This window comes from Colossoma macropomum, unplaced genomic scaffold (genome assembly GCF_904425465.1).
Source record: "Colossoma macropomum unplaced genomic scaffold, Colossoma_macropomum, whole genome shotgun sequence".
Taxonomy (NCBI): domain Eukaryota; kingdom Metazoa; phylum Chordata; class Actinopteri; order Characiformes; family Serrasalmidae; genus Colossoma; species Colossoma macropomum.
The window spans coordinates 3,702,072-3,716,752 of NW_023494803.1; the positions used below are offsets into that span (position 1 = coordinate 3,702,072).

Genomic DNA, 14,681 nt, shown 5'->3' on the forward strand with positions numbered 1-14,681 from the left:
AACTCTGGTTCCATTGACTTACATTAAAAGTAAAGTAGGTTTTTTCCTTCTCCTGTAAAGTCACCATTTCGGAGATATGAGGTTTTTTTCCGACAACAGCGTCATGCTCTGACGGTGAGTTGGCGCAAAATAAAGTAAAGAAATTACATTCTAAGAAGCTCCAAACTCACTCTTCATCAGCTGCTCTCAGAATTCTGATAATTCTCCATCATTCAAACAATATTTACAAATACATTCTCACTGCTTCAGTTGCCGAATTGCCAGCAATTATCGTCCAGCGTTCAGTCAACATTCAGCGTTTCTCAAACACAAAGCAGTTCACAGATTTAATAAAAAGGCCATTGCCTTCTGCATGCATTCATAATGGTAATGCTGATAGCTCTCTCTCTCTCTCTCTCTCTCTCTCTCTCTCTCTCTCTCTCTCTCTCTCTCTCTCTCTCTCTCTCTCACTCTCTGTCTCTCTCTCTCGCTCTATTGAGTTGGAGAAGCTGCATCCTCCTTAAAGTTACACAGTATGTTTTTAGCTCCATTCTGCCATGCGAGAAGACTCTCCATTGGTGTCTTTCCATCCTGAAAACAGAGAGAAAAAAAAAAATCACCATTTAAATAATACAATAGAAATAATAAAATAATTTTAAAAAATCAATGGAAATTCAATGGAAATCCTAGTCTATGATATTTTTGGTCATTTCATATAAACAAATAGAATAAATAATCTTTGAGCATAATCACTTTGCAAAAGGCCCATTTTCTTAAAACATTTTTGCTGAGATGTAAACAAAGTCATTCAGTGTTTTTATATAAAATGGTTAATTGTGGAGAACATTTTTGCTCAGTCAACATAATAGTGAACTAGAACCAGTGTAAACTACGTGTAAACACTGTAAGCAGAGCACTTCCCTCCACTGTTTAAATAGTAGGATGGTTCTTCAAGGGTTCTTTAGTAAAGGGAAAGGTTCTATTCAGAACCATAAGTTCTGTATAGAACCGTTTCTTGCTAAAATGGTTCTTCAGATCGACGGAGAATGTGTCAGAGAGGCTTTTTTTGAAAATGGTTCTACATAGCACCAAAGAGTTTAGAACAGAACATTTCACATCGACCCACTCTGAATGACTTTCTTTTACATCTTAACTGCTTATTTATGCAGAAATTTTGGGAAATTGATGTAGCTCCCCTTTAAGCTTGCAGGGACAATGGAATCTCAGCTTGGAATTAATAAATTGGCCATTTCAAAAAACAAACAAACAAACAAAAAAGTAAAAACCCTACAATCCGCTTCTGTCACCAAACTTTTGGAGTTCTCATATCAGCACCTGAGCAACCAACAGAGGTCACTATGTGCTCAGTCAACATAATAGTGAACTAGAACCAGTGTAAACTACGTGTAAACACTGTAAGCAGAACACTTTCCTCCACTGTTTAAATAGTAGGATGGTTCTTCAAGGGTTCTTTAGTAAAGGCAAAGGTTCTATTTAGAACCATGAGTTCTGTATAGAACCGTTTCATGCTATTATGGTTCTTCAGATTGATGGAAAATGTGTCACACAGTTTTGAAAATGGTTCTGTGTAGCACCAAAAAGGGTTCTTGTATTGTTATGATGTCGAGCTTATAACAATAGAGGAACCCTTTTTGGTGTTATAACTAGACAATATAGAACCGTTTCATGCTCATGGTGAAATGGTTCCTCAGATTGATGGAGAATGTGTAGTAGAACCTTTCTGAAAATGCTTTTATATGGCACCAAAAAATGGTTTTGCTATTGTTCCAAGCTTGACATAACAATAGTAGAATGCTTCTTGGTGCTATATAGAACCATTTTCAAAAAATGTTCTATATACAACCAAATACAACACATTCTCTATCAGTCTGAAGAACCATTTCACCATGAGCATGAAATGGTTTTAGATAGGTTCTAAATAGAACCAATGCCTTTACTAAAGAACTCTTGGGGAACCGTCTGTTTTAAGTGTGTGGAGATCTGCTAAAAGTAGAGGGCTTTGTTAAATTGACTCACTGACCTCCAAAACCACTACCGGTTATCTTTGACTTCCCTTCACATGAGTTTTTAAACACCTCAGTGTCACTGCTGGACTGAGAATAGTCCACCAAACAAAAATATCCAGCCAACAGTGTCCTGTGGGCAGCGTCCTGTGACCACTGATGAAGGACTAGAGGATGACCAACACAAACTGTGCAGCAGCAGATGAGCTATCGTCTCTGACTTTACATCTACAAGGTGGACTGACAAGGTAGGAGTGTCTAATAGAGTGGACAGTGAGTGGACACAGTGTTTAAAAACTCCAGCAGCACTGCTGTGTCTCATCCACTCGTACCAGCACAACACACACTAACACACCACCACGTCAGTGTTACTGCAGTGCTGAGAATGATGCACCACCCAAATAGTACCTGCTCTGTGAGGGTCCATGGGGGTCCTGACCACTGAAGAACAGGGTAAAAGGGGGCTAACAAAGTGTGAGAGAAACAGATGGACTACAGTCTGTAACTGTAGAACTACAAAGTGCACCTATATAGTAAGTGGAGCTGATAAAATGGGCAGTGAGCGTAGAAACAAGCAGGTGGTCATAAAGTTGTGCCTGATCGGTGGATGGTACATTTTACGGTGCACGTTTGTACATTTACAACCATCTGAACTCACGTTGTTTTTGGTCTTCATGCTGGCCCCGTACATCAGCAGCAGCTGGATCATTTTGAACCTGTTGATCCTCACTGCATCGTGTAAGGGCGTGTCTCCCTCCTGCATAGACACACAACGGTAATACAGCTCAATTGAAATTCAGCAAAATTGGTGAATTGGCGAAAGTGACAGTAATTAGCATGTCACCTGCAGAGGATACACATCAGCACTTTTTAATGCACAGTTAATGTTTGTTTATTGGATTCAACAAATAAAAACCATAACATCAAAAACATATGAAGGTTAGTATTAGGTTTTGGGATGGGGTTTGGGCTAGGGTTAGCATTAGGGCCAGGGTGAGGGTTAGGTTTTGGGTGGAGGTTTGGGCTAGGGTTAGGATTAGGGCCAGGGTGAGGGTTAGGCTTTGGGATGAGGTTAAAGTTAGGGTTAGGATTAGGGCCAGGGTGAGGATTAGGTTTTGGGTTGAGATTTGGGCTAGGGTTAGGATTAGGGCCAGGGTGAGGGTTAGGCTTTGGGATGAGGTTAAAGTTAGGGTTAGGATTAGGGCCAGGGTGAGGGTTAGGCTTTGGGATGAGGTTAAAGTTAGGGTTAGGATTAGGGCCAGGGTGAGGGTTAGGCTTTGGGATGAGGTTAAAGTTAGGGTTAGGATTAGGGCCAGGGTGAGGGTTTTGGGTTGAGGTTAAAGTTAGGGTTAGGATTAAGGCCAGGGTGAGGATTAGGTTTTGGGTAAGGTTGGTAAGGTTAGGTGTTGCGTAATGGAAGTATATTATAAATACATCTACTTAATGTTAGTAATGTATCAACAGAACATCTACAAGACATTTACTTCAGTGTATTCAGATGCTTCACTACTACTGATATGTTGTTGATGTGTTACTGATAATCTGTTAAGAGTTTATTAATCATCTACAAAGGACCACTCCAAATAAAGTGTTATGGATGATTGAAGTGTCCCTGAAATGTTCAGAAATGGCCTTGCATTAGTCATAGGTCCACCATCAGCCTTACTAAAGGAGGCCTAAAGTAATGATGGATCCAGCAGGTCTACGTACTCTTCACTTTATCATGTGTTTGAAGTTTGTTCTGATCTCTTACCCTGTCTTTAGCGCTGATGTCCGCTCCGCAGTGGATGAGATGCTCCGCACACTCGTAATGGCCAGTCCTGACCGCTACATGGAGCGGAGTGCTGTATAGCTGCAATCACACAGAGCCAACACTTCTGCTTAGTCCACCACTGAGTGAGCTCACTGCATTCACTCGGCCTATAGATTTAGCTCTGGTTGGTCAGAAAATAACCGCTACTAGTTTGAATGCATGATTGTTGGGCCGACTTCTATGCTTACAGATAGTCCAATCAAGTATAATTAGCAGTCTATATTATACTTAAAGGTACACAAATGCCTTGAATTGACTTCAAAAATATATTACAACAATACAATTATCACTTGTTTTATGTCTTTCGGTTTCTTTCATTTTGGCTATGACTGTGTCAATGTCAGGGGCATCGCTAGGTCAGTTTTAATGGGGGTTAAAGCCTAAATTTTATGTGTAATATTTCTGCTGTAAAATATCACTATGACCGTGAACATCTGTCACCCAGATTATTAACCCTTTAGACCCCCATTCAGTAAAGGCGTAGCCCCCCTTTCCATAAATCTCTAGTGGTCAGTGTTATATCTCTCATTCATGTATCTATAATGTACACATTATAATCAGGTAAATTCATTGCATTCATTCATGCATTGATTCCTACCACCTGCTTCAACCGTGTTAAGTGAGAGTATATCAATATTTCACCTATGTATGCGACCGTAATGCCTATAGAGTTCAAGCCCCATGTTAATATATACCTTGTCTCTGGAGCTGATTTTGCCTCCCTCGTTCAGCAGCAGTTCCAGTGCAGGCAGACAGCCCCCCCTGCAGGCCCAGTGCACGGCTGTAGCGTCCAGCTGCAAAGACATGCAGTCGAACCAACTCATGAACAGACTTGTGATTATTTAAAATTTCTTAAATTAACTAAAGCAATTCAAGCACTTAAGAAATCAGCACTGTCCCTCGTCTTTGAGAACTGAATATACTATATATCAGTTATGGCTGCACTATATATCGCTTGTTAATCTTTATCATGATGTTGGCCTTTGCAATGCTGGTATCACAGAAGGCTGTAACATGTGAATGAGCTCTCTAACCAATCAATGTACCTTGTCTTTGTTCTCAATTGAAGCTCCGGCCTCCAGAAGCCTCTTCATGACCTCAATGTGACCGTGAAAGCAGGCTTTATGCAGAGCAGAACGCTTGAACTGAAAAAGAGACAGAAAGAGAGAGAGATATATAGAGAAACATAGAGAGAGATCATAATAGACACAACAGCTGTTACTGTTTACACAGCTACAATATACAAAAAACCTCCAAATCTCCAAAATGGTACCTTTACAGCAGGAAAACATGTTCCATTTACCCCAGATGTCAGCCAAGACCTGTTTAGTGCCCAAATTTTACTTTCCTAATTTAGTTTAGTGCTAAAACTATGAAGCTAACATCGCTAACAAACACTAGAAGTCAATAGTCACCCAAATCAGCGCCGTAAAAAAACTCCGCATCCAGCTCTTCGTTAAGGTTGTGTGCACACTTGTCGATGTGGTTTAGGACACAGTATGAATTACTGTGAACTATAAAAATGAACAAAACAAAAACTGATTTGGGTGACTATTGTTTTCTAGTGCTTGTTATCAACACTAGCGTCTTTGCTCCAGCGCTAAACTAAAGAACCCCTTAAAATCCAGGTGTATTTCATACTAAAGCTTATTATTAAGTAAGTACAGGGATTTCAGTGCAAACTAATGGAGCTATTCTTAGGTTATAGAAGTGTGTAATAAAACTTTGGGCTAGGGCTGTTAAGGGGTAATGACATTTACTGTACCGATATCATATTTCAAGTCATTTTGGTCTGTTCATCATGAAATGTTCACACGATGTAAAGGGCAGCTGGCATTTTCAAATGATGTTCGCCCAATTAATCATGCTTTATTGGTACGTATACATGAGGCCATGCGTTACACACCATCAGTCATAATATTGAGAGAATATTTACACTCACATGGTCACAGGCATTGGGGTCTCCACCATCAGACAGGTACTTCTCCACCACAGCTAGCTTATTTTCCTCAGCAGCTTTGAGGAACATGGCCTGGTCCACTGTTTCTGGCTACAACACAAGAGTATTGGGTTACATCTTCCAGTTATATATGACAGTATGCTCTCTCTCTCTCTCTCTCTCTCTCTTCCTCTCTCACCACTATCTCAGGTTCAGGTTCCTTCTTGTGAGCACATATCTTCCTCTCTTTCCTCCTCTTCTTCAGCTCGAGGATGCTGAAGAGATCGTCTACAGTCTCCAGCTTCAGGTGACCTAACCGGTCAATCTAACAGAAATGAAAACGTTTATTATACGGATACAAAGAGTAACTTTGTTAGTCATAATATAGTTGTAATTACTTTACACATAATTTCATATCACCACTTGAGCTGCTTAAGTAGCTTACACTTACTGGCCACTTTATTGGAAACCCCTCCTTTGGTTTACAGTTAAAGATTGTAGCCACAATTTCTGTTAGCCATCCTCTAGCCCTTCATCAGTGGTCAATTTCTGTCCAGAGAAATACACTTTAAGCAGAAGATTTGAGTGTCTATTGAATTCTATGTTTGGTAGCAACATTAGCCTTGCTGCTCCAATTTGAAGCACAATGTAGTAAAATCGTGCTGTGCCAGTGTCACTGCTGTGTTGATGGTGGTCCTATGGTGGTCCCTTCCATCCAACATTTTGACCAACCATGACTGCAGTACACTGTTTCTTCGGGTTCTTTGTTTTTGCCAAGTTAGGGTCAAATTTAGCTAGCCACCCAGCATGGTCATACTGGTTGACCAGCATACGAGCATCATGCTGTGCCGGTGTCACTGCTGTGTTGATGGTGGTCCTATGGTGGTCCCTTTCCACTGATGAACGGGAAGAGGGGCTGATAAACCTATAGGCTACCATCAGTAATTGTAAACCTACAAAGTGCACCTATATGGTAGGTGAACCTCTAGTGGACACATGCTAGTGCTAGCTTAAGCTTTTGCTCTGCGTTTGGTTTTATGTGAAGAGCCACAGGATGTGATTCAGGCTAGTTAGTGCGGTTAAGAAATTTTGGTGATGATTCTATGATGACTGTAGTTCGACCAAGTGGTCTGCACTGTTTTTACCCATACATTGTGGCTCAACACGCACAGCACCCCAACAAGAAGAGCAACCAAAATCAGCACTTGTATGTAGGCCTGTTGGATTCCAGAGATTTGGAAGTCGACTTTGATTCTGGATCCAAGTGATGACCCACCAGTTACAGTGCAGTTCACTTGGCTGTGGAAATGACAATAAAAAGCATGATCACAGATTTGCAACCTTACACCAGGGGTGTGCTGGTATAAATGGATTAGCGCCCTGCTAAGAAAACTGCACAGCTGGTCACCAGCAGCACCAACGTATGTTGTGTCCTGAATGCTGGTCAGCAGCAATTGCAGTTAAAATGCTGATCAGAAGCAAAATCAGCATGTGTTGTGTTTTAGGTGCTGGTATGCTGGTCAACCAGCATGACTGTACTGGCAAAACCAGCACAGAATTCATTCTAGTCTATGCTGTTTTTAGCAGGGCAGGCTAAGCCCTCCGTTTTGAAAAAAGGCATCAAAATAAGATTTAATTTTTGTCATCCACACAATTTTTACAATACTCGCTGTTCCCAAATGACAAGAAGCTTCATAAGGAGCCTGTATTTATCCTATTCCCATCACTGCGATAATGCTATTCTCTATTATTGCTGTTCTGGGATTCACCGCCTTATATTAGACTCCTTCAGTAGTGATTTGAACTTAAATCTTGTCATGTTGTAGTAAAAATGCAATGCTGCTGTGAAATGTAGTGTGATTGCTCGGTGATGGTGGTTGGCGGGGGTCCAGGGACGGGGGGTGGGGGAGTGGGGGGGGCTCCTAAATGTGATGATAATGATAAATGTGATCACCCATGACTGCAGTGCATTGTCAAAAAAAAAGTGTTTCTTCAGGTTCTTTGCCTCTGCCGGCTTAGGTTCTTCGCACAGGCCTAAGCTGGTTCAGCTAGTCATCCAGCATGGTCATGCTGGTGGACCAGCATACCAGCATCCAAAACACAACATGCGCTGGTTTCAGTGGTGATGCTGTTTTTCTGGCAGGGTAGTGAAGGCACTGGTTACCTATAGAACCATGACAACTTGAAGAATCTGTGATTCTTTGCATAGATAATGGATGGTTCCTCACTATGATGGAAAATCTGTTGCGTGTGGTGGTCCTTCTGGGCCCCCTGACAACCTCCATTTTTGCTCTATTTCTGTTGAGAGTTGGGTTGGAGCAGAACTTTGAGAACAACTGCTTTAAAGAAACCTGGTTCTAAAGAGCACCAATAAGGGTCCCCTATTGTGCAAGCAATAGAACCTTTTTTGGTACTATATAGAACTGTCCCGTCTGTGCCGCCCAGTGGGATATTAATAATGTTAGGAATTATTATTATTATTCATTTCAACTGTACGAATCAAACTCAGGCTGCAAACTGAATTTGATTGTGTTGTACAATAACAATTAAAGTATTCTATTCAAATCTATTGCGTTCTTACATTGAGTGTGAGGTTGTCTTCATCCTGGCTGCTGCTGTTCGCTGTGCTCAGATCGGTATGTGTTGAAAAGCCGTCCTGTTTCTCGCGATTGACCACCGCCTCATACTCTCCTGCCGCGTACACTTCTGCACACGCATCCCCTGCCTCCTTCCCCTCACACCTCTTCCCCGTGACCTGCAAATGGACAAAACACCTGTCAGTCTTTCTGCTTCTCGCCTCCAGGCAAATGTGTTTTTTATGGTTAGTTAAGTCAGGCTGGCTGGCCTTGAGATCAGGAATCTCTGAGTTATTCTCATGCAATCATTTGTGCCGTTTAAAATAGGAGGACATTCCCTGGAGCAGTTGGGCTATTCGAGACACATCGGATCAGGCTTAATCACCCACAGAGTCTTAGTAATAGCATATGTTATTCTCTCGTACTGTCTCACTTGCTGTCTGTAAATGGATGCACGGATGTTTATATGCATGCCAAGCGTCAGCATCTGCCCACTGGCTTCTACTCTATGAACTTAAATTAACTGACTTAACCTAAAAAAAGACGCAAACTTGCTGCCTCGAAAAAAATTAAGTTATTTAACTGGTTCAAGCCTAAATAGGATTCTTCAGTAAAAGCAATGGTTCGATATTGAACTAATTCATGCTTAAATGGTCCTTTGCATGGAGAAATGGTTCTTCAGATTGATGGAGAAGGTGCAGTAGAACCTTTCTGATAGTGGTTTTATATAGCACCAAACCAAAAAGCCCTGCTATTGTTCCAAGCTTGAAATTGTAACAATAGCAGAACCGTTTTGGTGCTATATAGAACCATATACAACACATTCTCCATCGGTCTGAAGAACTGTTTCATCATGCAAAGCATGAAATGAACCTATGGTTCTAAATAGAACCACTGCCTTTACTAAAGAACCCTTGAGAACCCATCTTTTTTAAGTGCGTATTGGAGTTATGATACTTTCTAGTTCTCCGTGAGCCACACTTTCTTAGCAAGTAAGGCAAACTCAAACAGCCCAATCATTTTAAATAGTTTGAGTTGAGCTGGCAGTTCTCTACCTTTTTGGGTTCTGTTTACGCTCAATGTAGGTAGGTTAACTTGAATTAGCTTAGTTAGGTAGATCATTTAATTGCACTTTCCTGCAAAACATTTTCTATGTGCAATGTACTGATACTGATATTGGCTATGAAACAACTCCATTATTCCAAATGGAATGTCTCATACAGTAATGAATGAACGGCTGCACATCCATTCACCAGCTAATAGCATGCATGGCTGTAGGTCGAAGTGATAAACCTGAATACAAAACACCACCGTGGTGAGAATAACATGTAAAATGCATCCAGACGTAACATTTTAGCACAAGACTATCATCGCTGTCCAAAGAAAGGAAGAACCTCCAAAATGGCAACTTTTGGAAGAAGGCAAAACATTCTTTACTTTTACTGGACATTAATGTAAAGAGATTTTATTCCAAGCAGTTAAGGGCAGCCGCCGAGCTCAAATGATGGAGAAAAATAAAAATCGCCAAAAATGGAGATACTTGTTTTTCTTTGGACAGTGACGGCATGCTACGGCACAAAAATGGCATTATGAGAAGACAACTCAAGAAAAATTAGAAAAAATAGCTAAAAAGTTAATCACAGAAATCAATAAAACTGCTAAGACACTTCATTCTGTAGGATTTATCCAAATTAATTGATATTAAGTCACTATGACATTTTACAAGATATAGTACATGGTACTAGATTTGCATTTGAATGCAATTGTTATGTTTTACAATGTATTGTAAGTATGTCTTGCTTCTATGTCCAAGGACATGTGTCCAAATTATTGTCTAGGACAATTGACTGCATGCCACAGATGCGGCAGATAGAGATTAGATTCAGATTAGGTTAATTGGAGTATTCCTTTAGGACTTCAATTTGCATACCAACATGTAATGCACTCTTGAAGGCAAAACCCAACTCTGTACATTAACCTACACTTGACATGGATGACGTATACGACTTACCAGGTCTTCAACACGTAGCAGTCCCATTTCTGTTGAGCCCGCTCTCTTTTAATTGCACTATTGTCCTTCTTGACTTAACAGCTGTTTCTTTCTGTCTCTCGCTCTCTCTCTCTCTCTCTCTCTCTCTCTCTCTCTCTCTCTCGCTCTCTCTGTGGTGGTGAAGCAATAGTCCAGTGTCTTGTGTGGAGTCCCAAAGCAATTGGCTCTGCTCTGTAACTCCGTCCTCTAATCTGTCATATATATATATACCCACTCTCGGGGAGGGACCACAACAATGTGTCACAGTGAGATCATCTGTCTTTCTCTCTTTCTCTCTCGCTCTCTCTATGTATGTCACTGTGCTTTGACCTCAGGCCATTCATTACTAGTCATGACCACATCATCTGATGTCATCGCTTCAGCACTCTAAAGAACAAATTCCAGTGGCCTGAGGCACCTTCAAATGACCCCCCCCGCCATCACCACCACCTCATGCCAGTACATCCTATACTTAGGGGGTAGGGGGAAGGGGGGGTGATGTGGGGGTGGGAGTAAGCCTGCAGTCCTGGAAGGCCGCTGTGATGTAACATTTACTCTTTCCCCCAGTATAACACACCTGATTCTACTTGATATTACTTGGAAAAAAGTCTGGTTCCACTGACTTACATTAAAAGTACATTTTTTCCTTCTCCTTTAAAGTTACCATTTTGGAAATATGAGGTTTGGTCCAACAACAGCAATATATATATATATATATATATATACAGTTAACATATACCATTATGTACAAGTTATTCATTTTTCATCGTCAAGGAAAAAAGTAGAAAAATTATATTTCACAGAAAATTACAACAACTAAATGTAATATCACATTTTTCAGTGTTTAATGTGTTCATTCTTTGCCAAAATTACAGCTTCCATTCTTTTCAGCTCCAAAGTTCAGTCTTGGACAGTGGTTGCATTTTCTGCTTTTCACAATCTCAATTACCCATTTAGACTTTAGTCCATAAAACCATTTTCAACACATCAGATGTTCTAGTGCGCATTATTTGCATTTTTGTCTATTTTCTTTCCTCAGTAAGGGCTTCTTCTTGAGCTACACATCCTTTCAGACCCATAGCACTGGGTTGTCTTCTCACAGTGGAAGGACAGAAACACTTGTGGATGTTTTTCAGATCTGGAGCATGATTTAAGGCTTGAAGTACTGATTACCTGAAGGTGACAGTTTAGTCTACCATGTCTTGCATGTATACACTCACCTAATTAGGAACACTGTACTAATACTGGTTAGGGTCTCCTTTTGCTCTCAAAGCATCCTCAATTCTTTGCTCCAAGGTAATTGATTGGTATTAATGGGGCCTAAAGTGTGCCCAGTAAACATTCCCCACACCATTACACCACCTCCACCAGCCTGGACCGGTGGGGGACAGGTTGGGGCCATGGATTCATGCTGCTGGTGCCAAATTCTGACCCTACCATCTGTGTGCCTCAGCAGAAACTGAGATTCATTAGACCAGGCTGTGTTTTTTTTTAGTCTTCAGCTGTCCATTTTTGGTGAGCTTGTGCCCACAGCAGCCTCAGCTTTCTGTTCTTGGCTGACAGAAGTGGAACTCGACATGGTCTTCTGCTGTTGTAGCCCATCCACCTCAATCTGCATAATTTCATGCACTGCACTGCTGCCACCAGATTCGAAATATATGGACAGTATTTGGTGGACCCACCCCACCAAATTTTTTTAAAAAATTAATACAGCCATAACAATTTATGTAAAAATACCAGATGTTTAAACCGGTCCTTTAGGTGCTGTAGCCAGTCAGCAGCCTGTCTGTGTTGTCCAACCTCACACACACACACATATACAAACACATACACATACACACATACACACAAACACAGACACACACACACACCAACAGCAGGCCATGTAGGAGGAGAACAGAGTGAAGGACACAGCACCTCCACACTTTTATTCCCTGCAGCACTGCTGTGTCTGATCCACTCAGACCAGCACAACACACACTAACACACCACCACCACGTCAGTGTTACTGCAGTGCTGAGAATGATCCACCACCCAAATAGTACCTGCTCTGTGAGGGTCCATGGGGGTCCTGACCACTGAAGAACAGGGTAAAAGGGGGCTAACAAAGTATCAGAGAAACAGATGGACTACAGTCTGTAACTGTAGAACTACAAAGTGCACCTATATAGTAAGTGGAGCTGATAAAATGGACAATGAGCGTAGAAACAAGGAGATGGTCATCATGTTATGCCTGATCGGTGTATATACTCATATCCAAAGTACATAGTTCGGCCTCTGAGAGGACATGTTGTTGTTGTGAACTAGTGACTTTCCATAACCCTGTTCATTTATTAAAGTCACGACTTGCAACAGCAAACAGCAAAAAACAACTATTCATATGCAGAGGCCCTAAATTGTGTGTGTAGTCACTGATATTCATGTATTTAACTCTCATTTTCACTGCAATACGCTCCTAACAGTACTCACTGGTTTTCACTGGTAACAGTGACTGATTTTCCTACATCTGTTTCTTATTGTAACTCTGAAAGGCCTGTAACAGTAGTCACTGGTTATTATAGGTTAATCTAAATCAGTGGTCTCCAACCCTGGTCCGGGAGTTTCTTTCCTGCAGAGTTTAGTTTCAACCTGTATTCAATAAGCTGCCCCGCCCCTTACTTAACTCTAATACATCTGATTCAGCCAGATCAGGGACTTAGGAAGAAGTTGATTAGCTGGAGCAGGTGTTGCAAATTGTGGTTGGAACTTGGCTCTGCAGGAAGGCTGCACTCCAGGACCAAGGTTGGAGACTATCGATCTAAATACTTCAGTCCAGTGACTGTTTCTCTATATTCAATACAGTATATTACTTGTAAAATCATATTATCTATTCTTATTGCTCTTGCTGTGTTAATGTTTTGCTCTTAATTGTCAACCAGAGAAGGATGAGTTGCTCATTTGAGTCTTGGTTCCTCTCAAGGTCTCTTCCTCTTGCTCTTAGGGAGTTTTTCTTGCTTGCTGGGGATACAAATTTTTTGTAAAGCTGCTTTGTGACAACACCTGTTGTCTCTACATTTTTGTTGTCTGATTTATTGTATTTACTGTTTTACATTTTGAAAGAATTGTGATACTTAAAACAGCCTTATATTATTTGAAAGTACCCACTGCCTTTTACATTATGTGAACAGTTTATGATAGATGGACCAGTAGAAATGGTCCAAAATTACTTGGAACTAAATTTTCATCAATGTTTCATAAGACAAATCAAAATCAAGGTTTTATAAGACAGATGTAATGAATAATGTGGAATTGAGAAGAGGGGGTTGTGCTGACCAGTGAAATGCCGTGGCCTTCCAGGATCTGAGTTTGACTTACACCAACAAATGTGACTAACGGAGCTTCTGTTACATTTGGCCTGCGTCCTTCATGCTTCTGATATCTGCTGATTGGTCGCAATGGAACGCCAATAGTGTGCGATCATGACCATGAAGTAATTTTTAAATGTTGTCTCACGTCTGTTTCTTCTCCATTTATGTCTACTTTGTCATCAGCAGACATTTTGTCGCCTGAGGTGGTGTGTAGTCACATTCAGTCACATGTAGCCCACATAAGAAAAATGTTAATGGATTTCTACTTGTCTTAGTCTATTTAAATGACAGTACTTTTACTTCTACTCACGTATATCAGTGAGGAAAGTTAGTACTTTTACATTTTACCCACATTGAGAGTTACTAGCTCTCTTTTCCGGCTGCTGCTCTTGGTCCTCTTATTTTGAAGCATTTGCATTAGATTTTTGGCCAAAAACTCCCACAAGGAGACAAATAGAATCAAACAAGCTTCAGATCCTGTGCTTAAAGAGGCCCAAAGAGAATACAGTCAAAAATGAGGGAAAAAACACCTTTATGATAATGTAAATTTCCGCTAGCACCCTGTAGGATTCTAGTAGTATGTTAGTGCTAAGCTAATGCTAGCCACATTCACTCAGTTGTATGTAGCCTACATAAGAGAAATGTTAAGGGATTTCTACTTGTCTTAGTGTATTTATACGACAGTACTTTTACTTCTACTCAAGTATATCAGTGAGGAAAGTTACTACTTTTACTCTGTTACATTTTACCTACTCAAATTGAGAGTTACTAGCTCTGTTTTCAGGTTGCTGCTGCTCGCTCCTCTTACTTTGGAGTATTCGCAGTTTATTTTTGGCCAAAAACTCCGATAAGGAGATGAACAGAATGTAACAAGCTTCAGATCCTGTGCTTAAAGATGCTCAGTAGGAAATCGTGACTATTACTGTCAAAAATGAGGGAAAAAACACTGATACGATAACGCTAATTTCTGCTAG

The 14,681-nt window shown here is 40.8% G+C and overlaps 1 protein-coding gene across 1 annotated transcript; it reads right to left on the bottom strand.

Moving 5' to 3' along the window:
* ankrd1a (ankyrin repeat domain 1a (cardiac muscle)) lies at window positions 1–10,616 on the bottom strand. Its single transcript, XM_036594103.1, has 9 exons — window positions 10,343–10,616; window positions 8,337–8,510; window positions 5,955–6,080; window positions 5,759–5,866; window positions 4,863–4,961; window positions 4,512–4,610; window positions 3,757–3,855; window positions 2,662–2,760; window positions 1–570 (listed from the first exon to the last, which is right to left on the bottom strand). The coding sequence occupies exons 1-9, from the start codon at window positions 10,367–10,369 to the stop codon at window positions 472–474; spliced, it is 930 nt and encodes a 309-aa protein (XP_036449996.1). The 5' UTR covers window positions 10,370–10,616; the 3' UTR covers window positions 1–471.
* Between the last annotated feature and the right edge of the window lie 4,065 nt (window positions 10,617–14,681).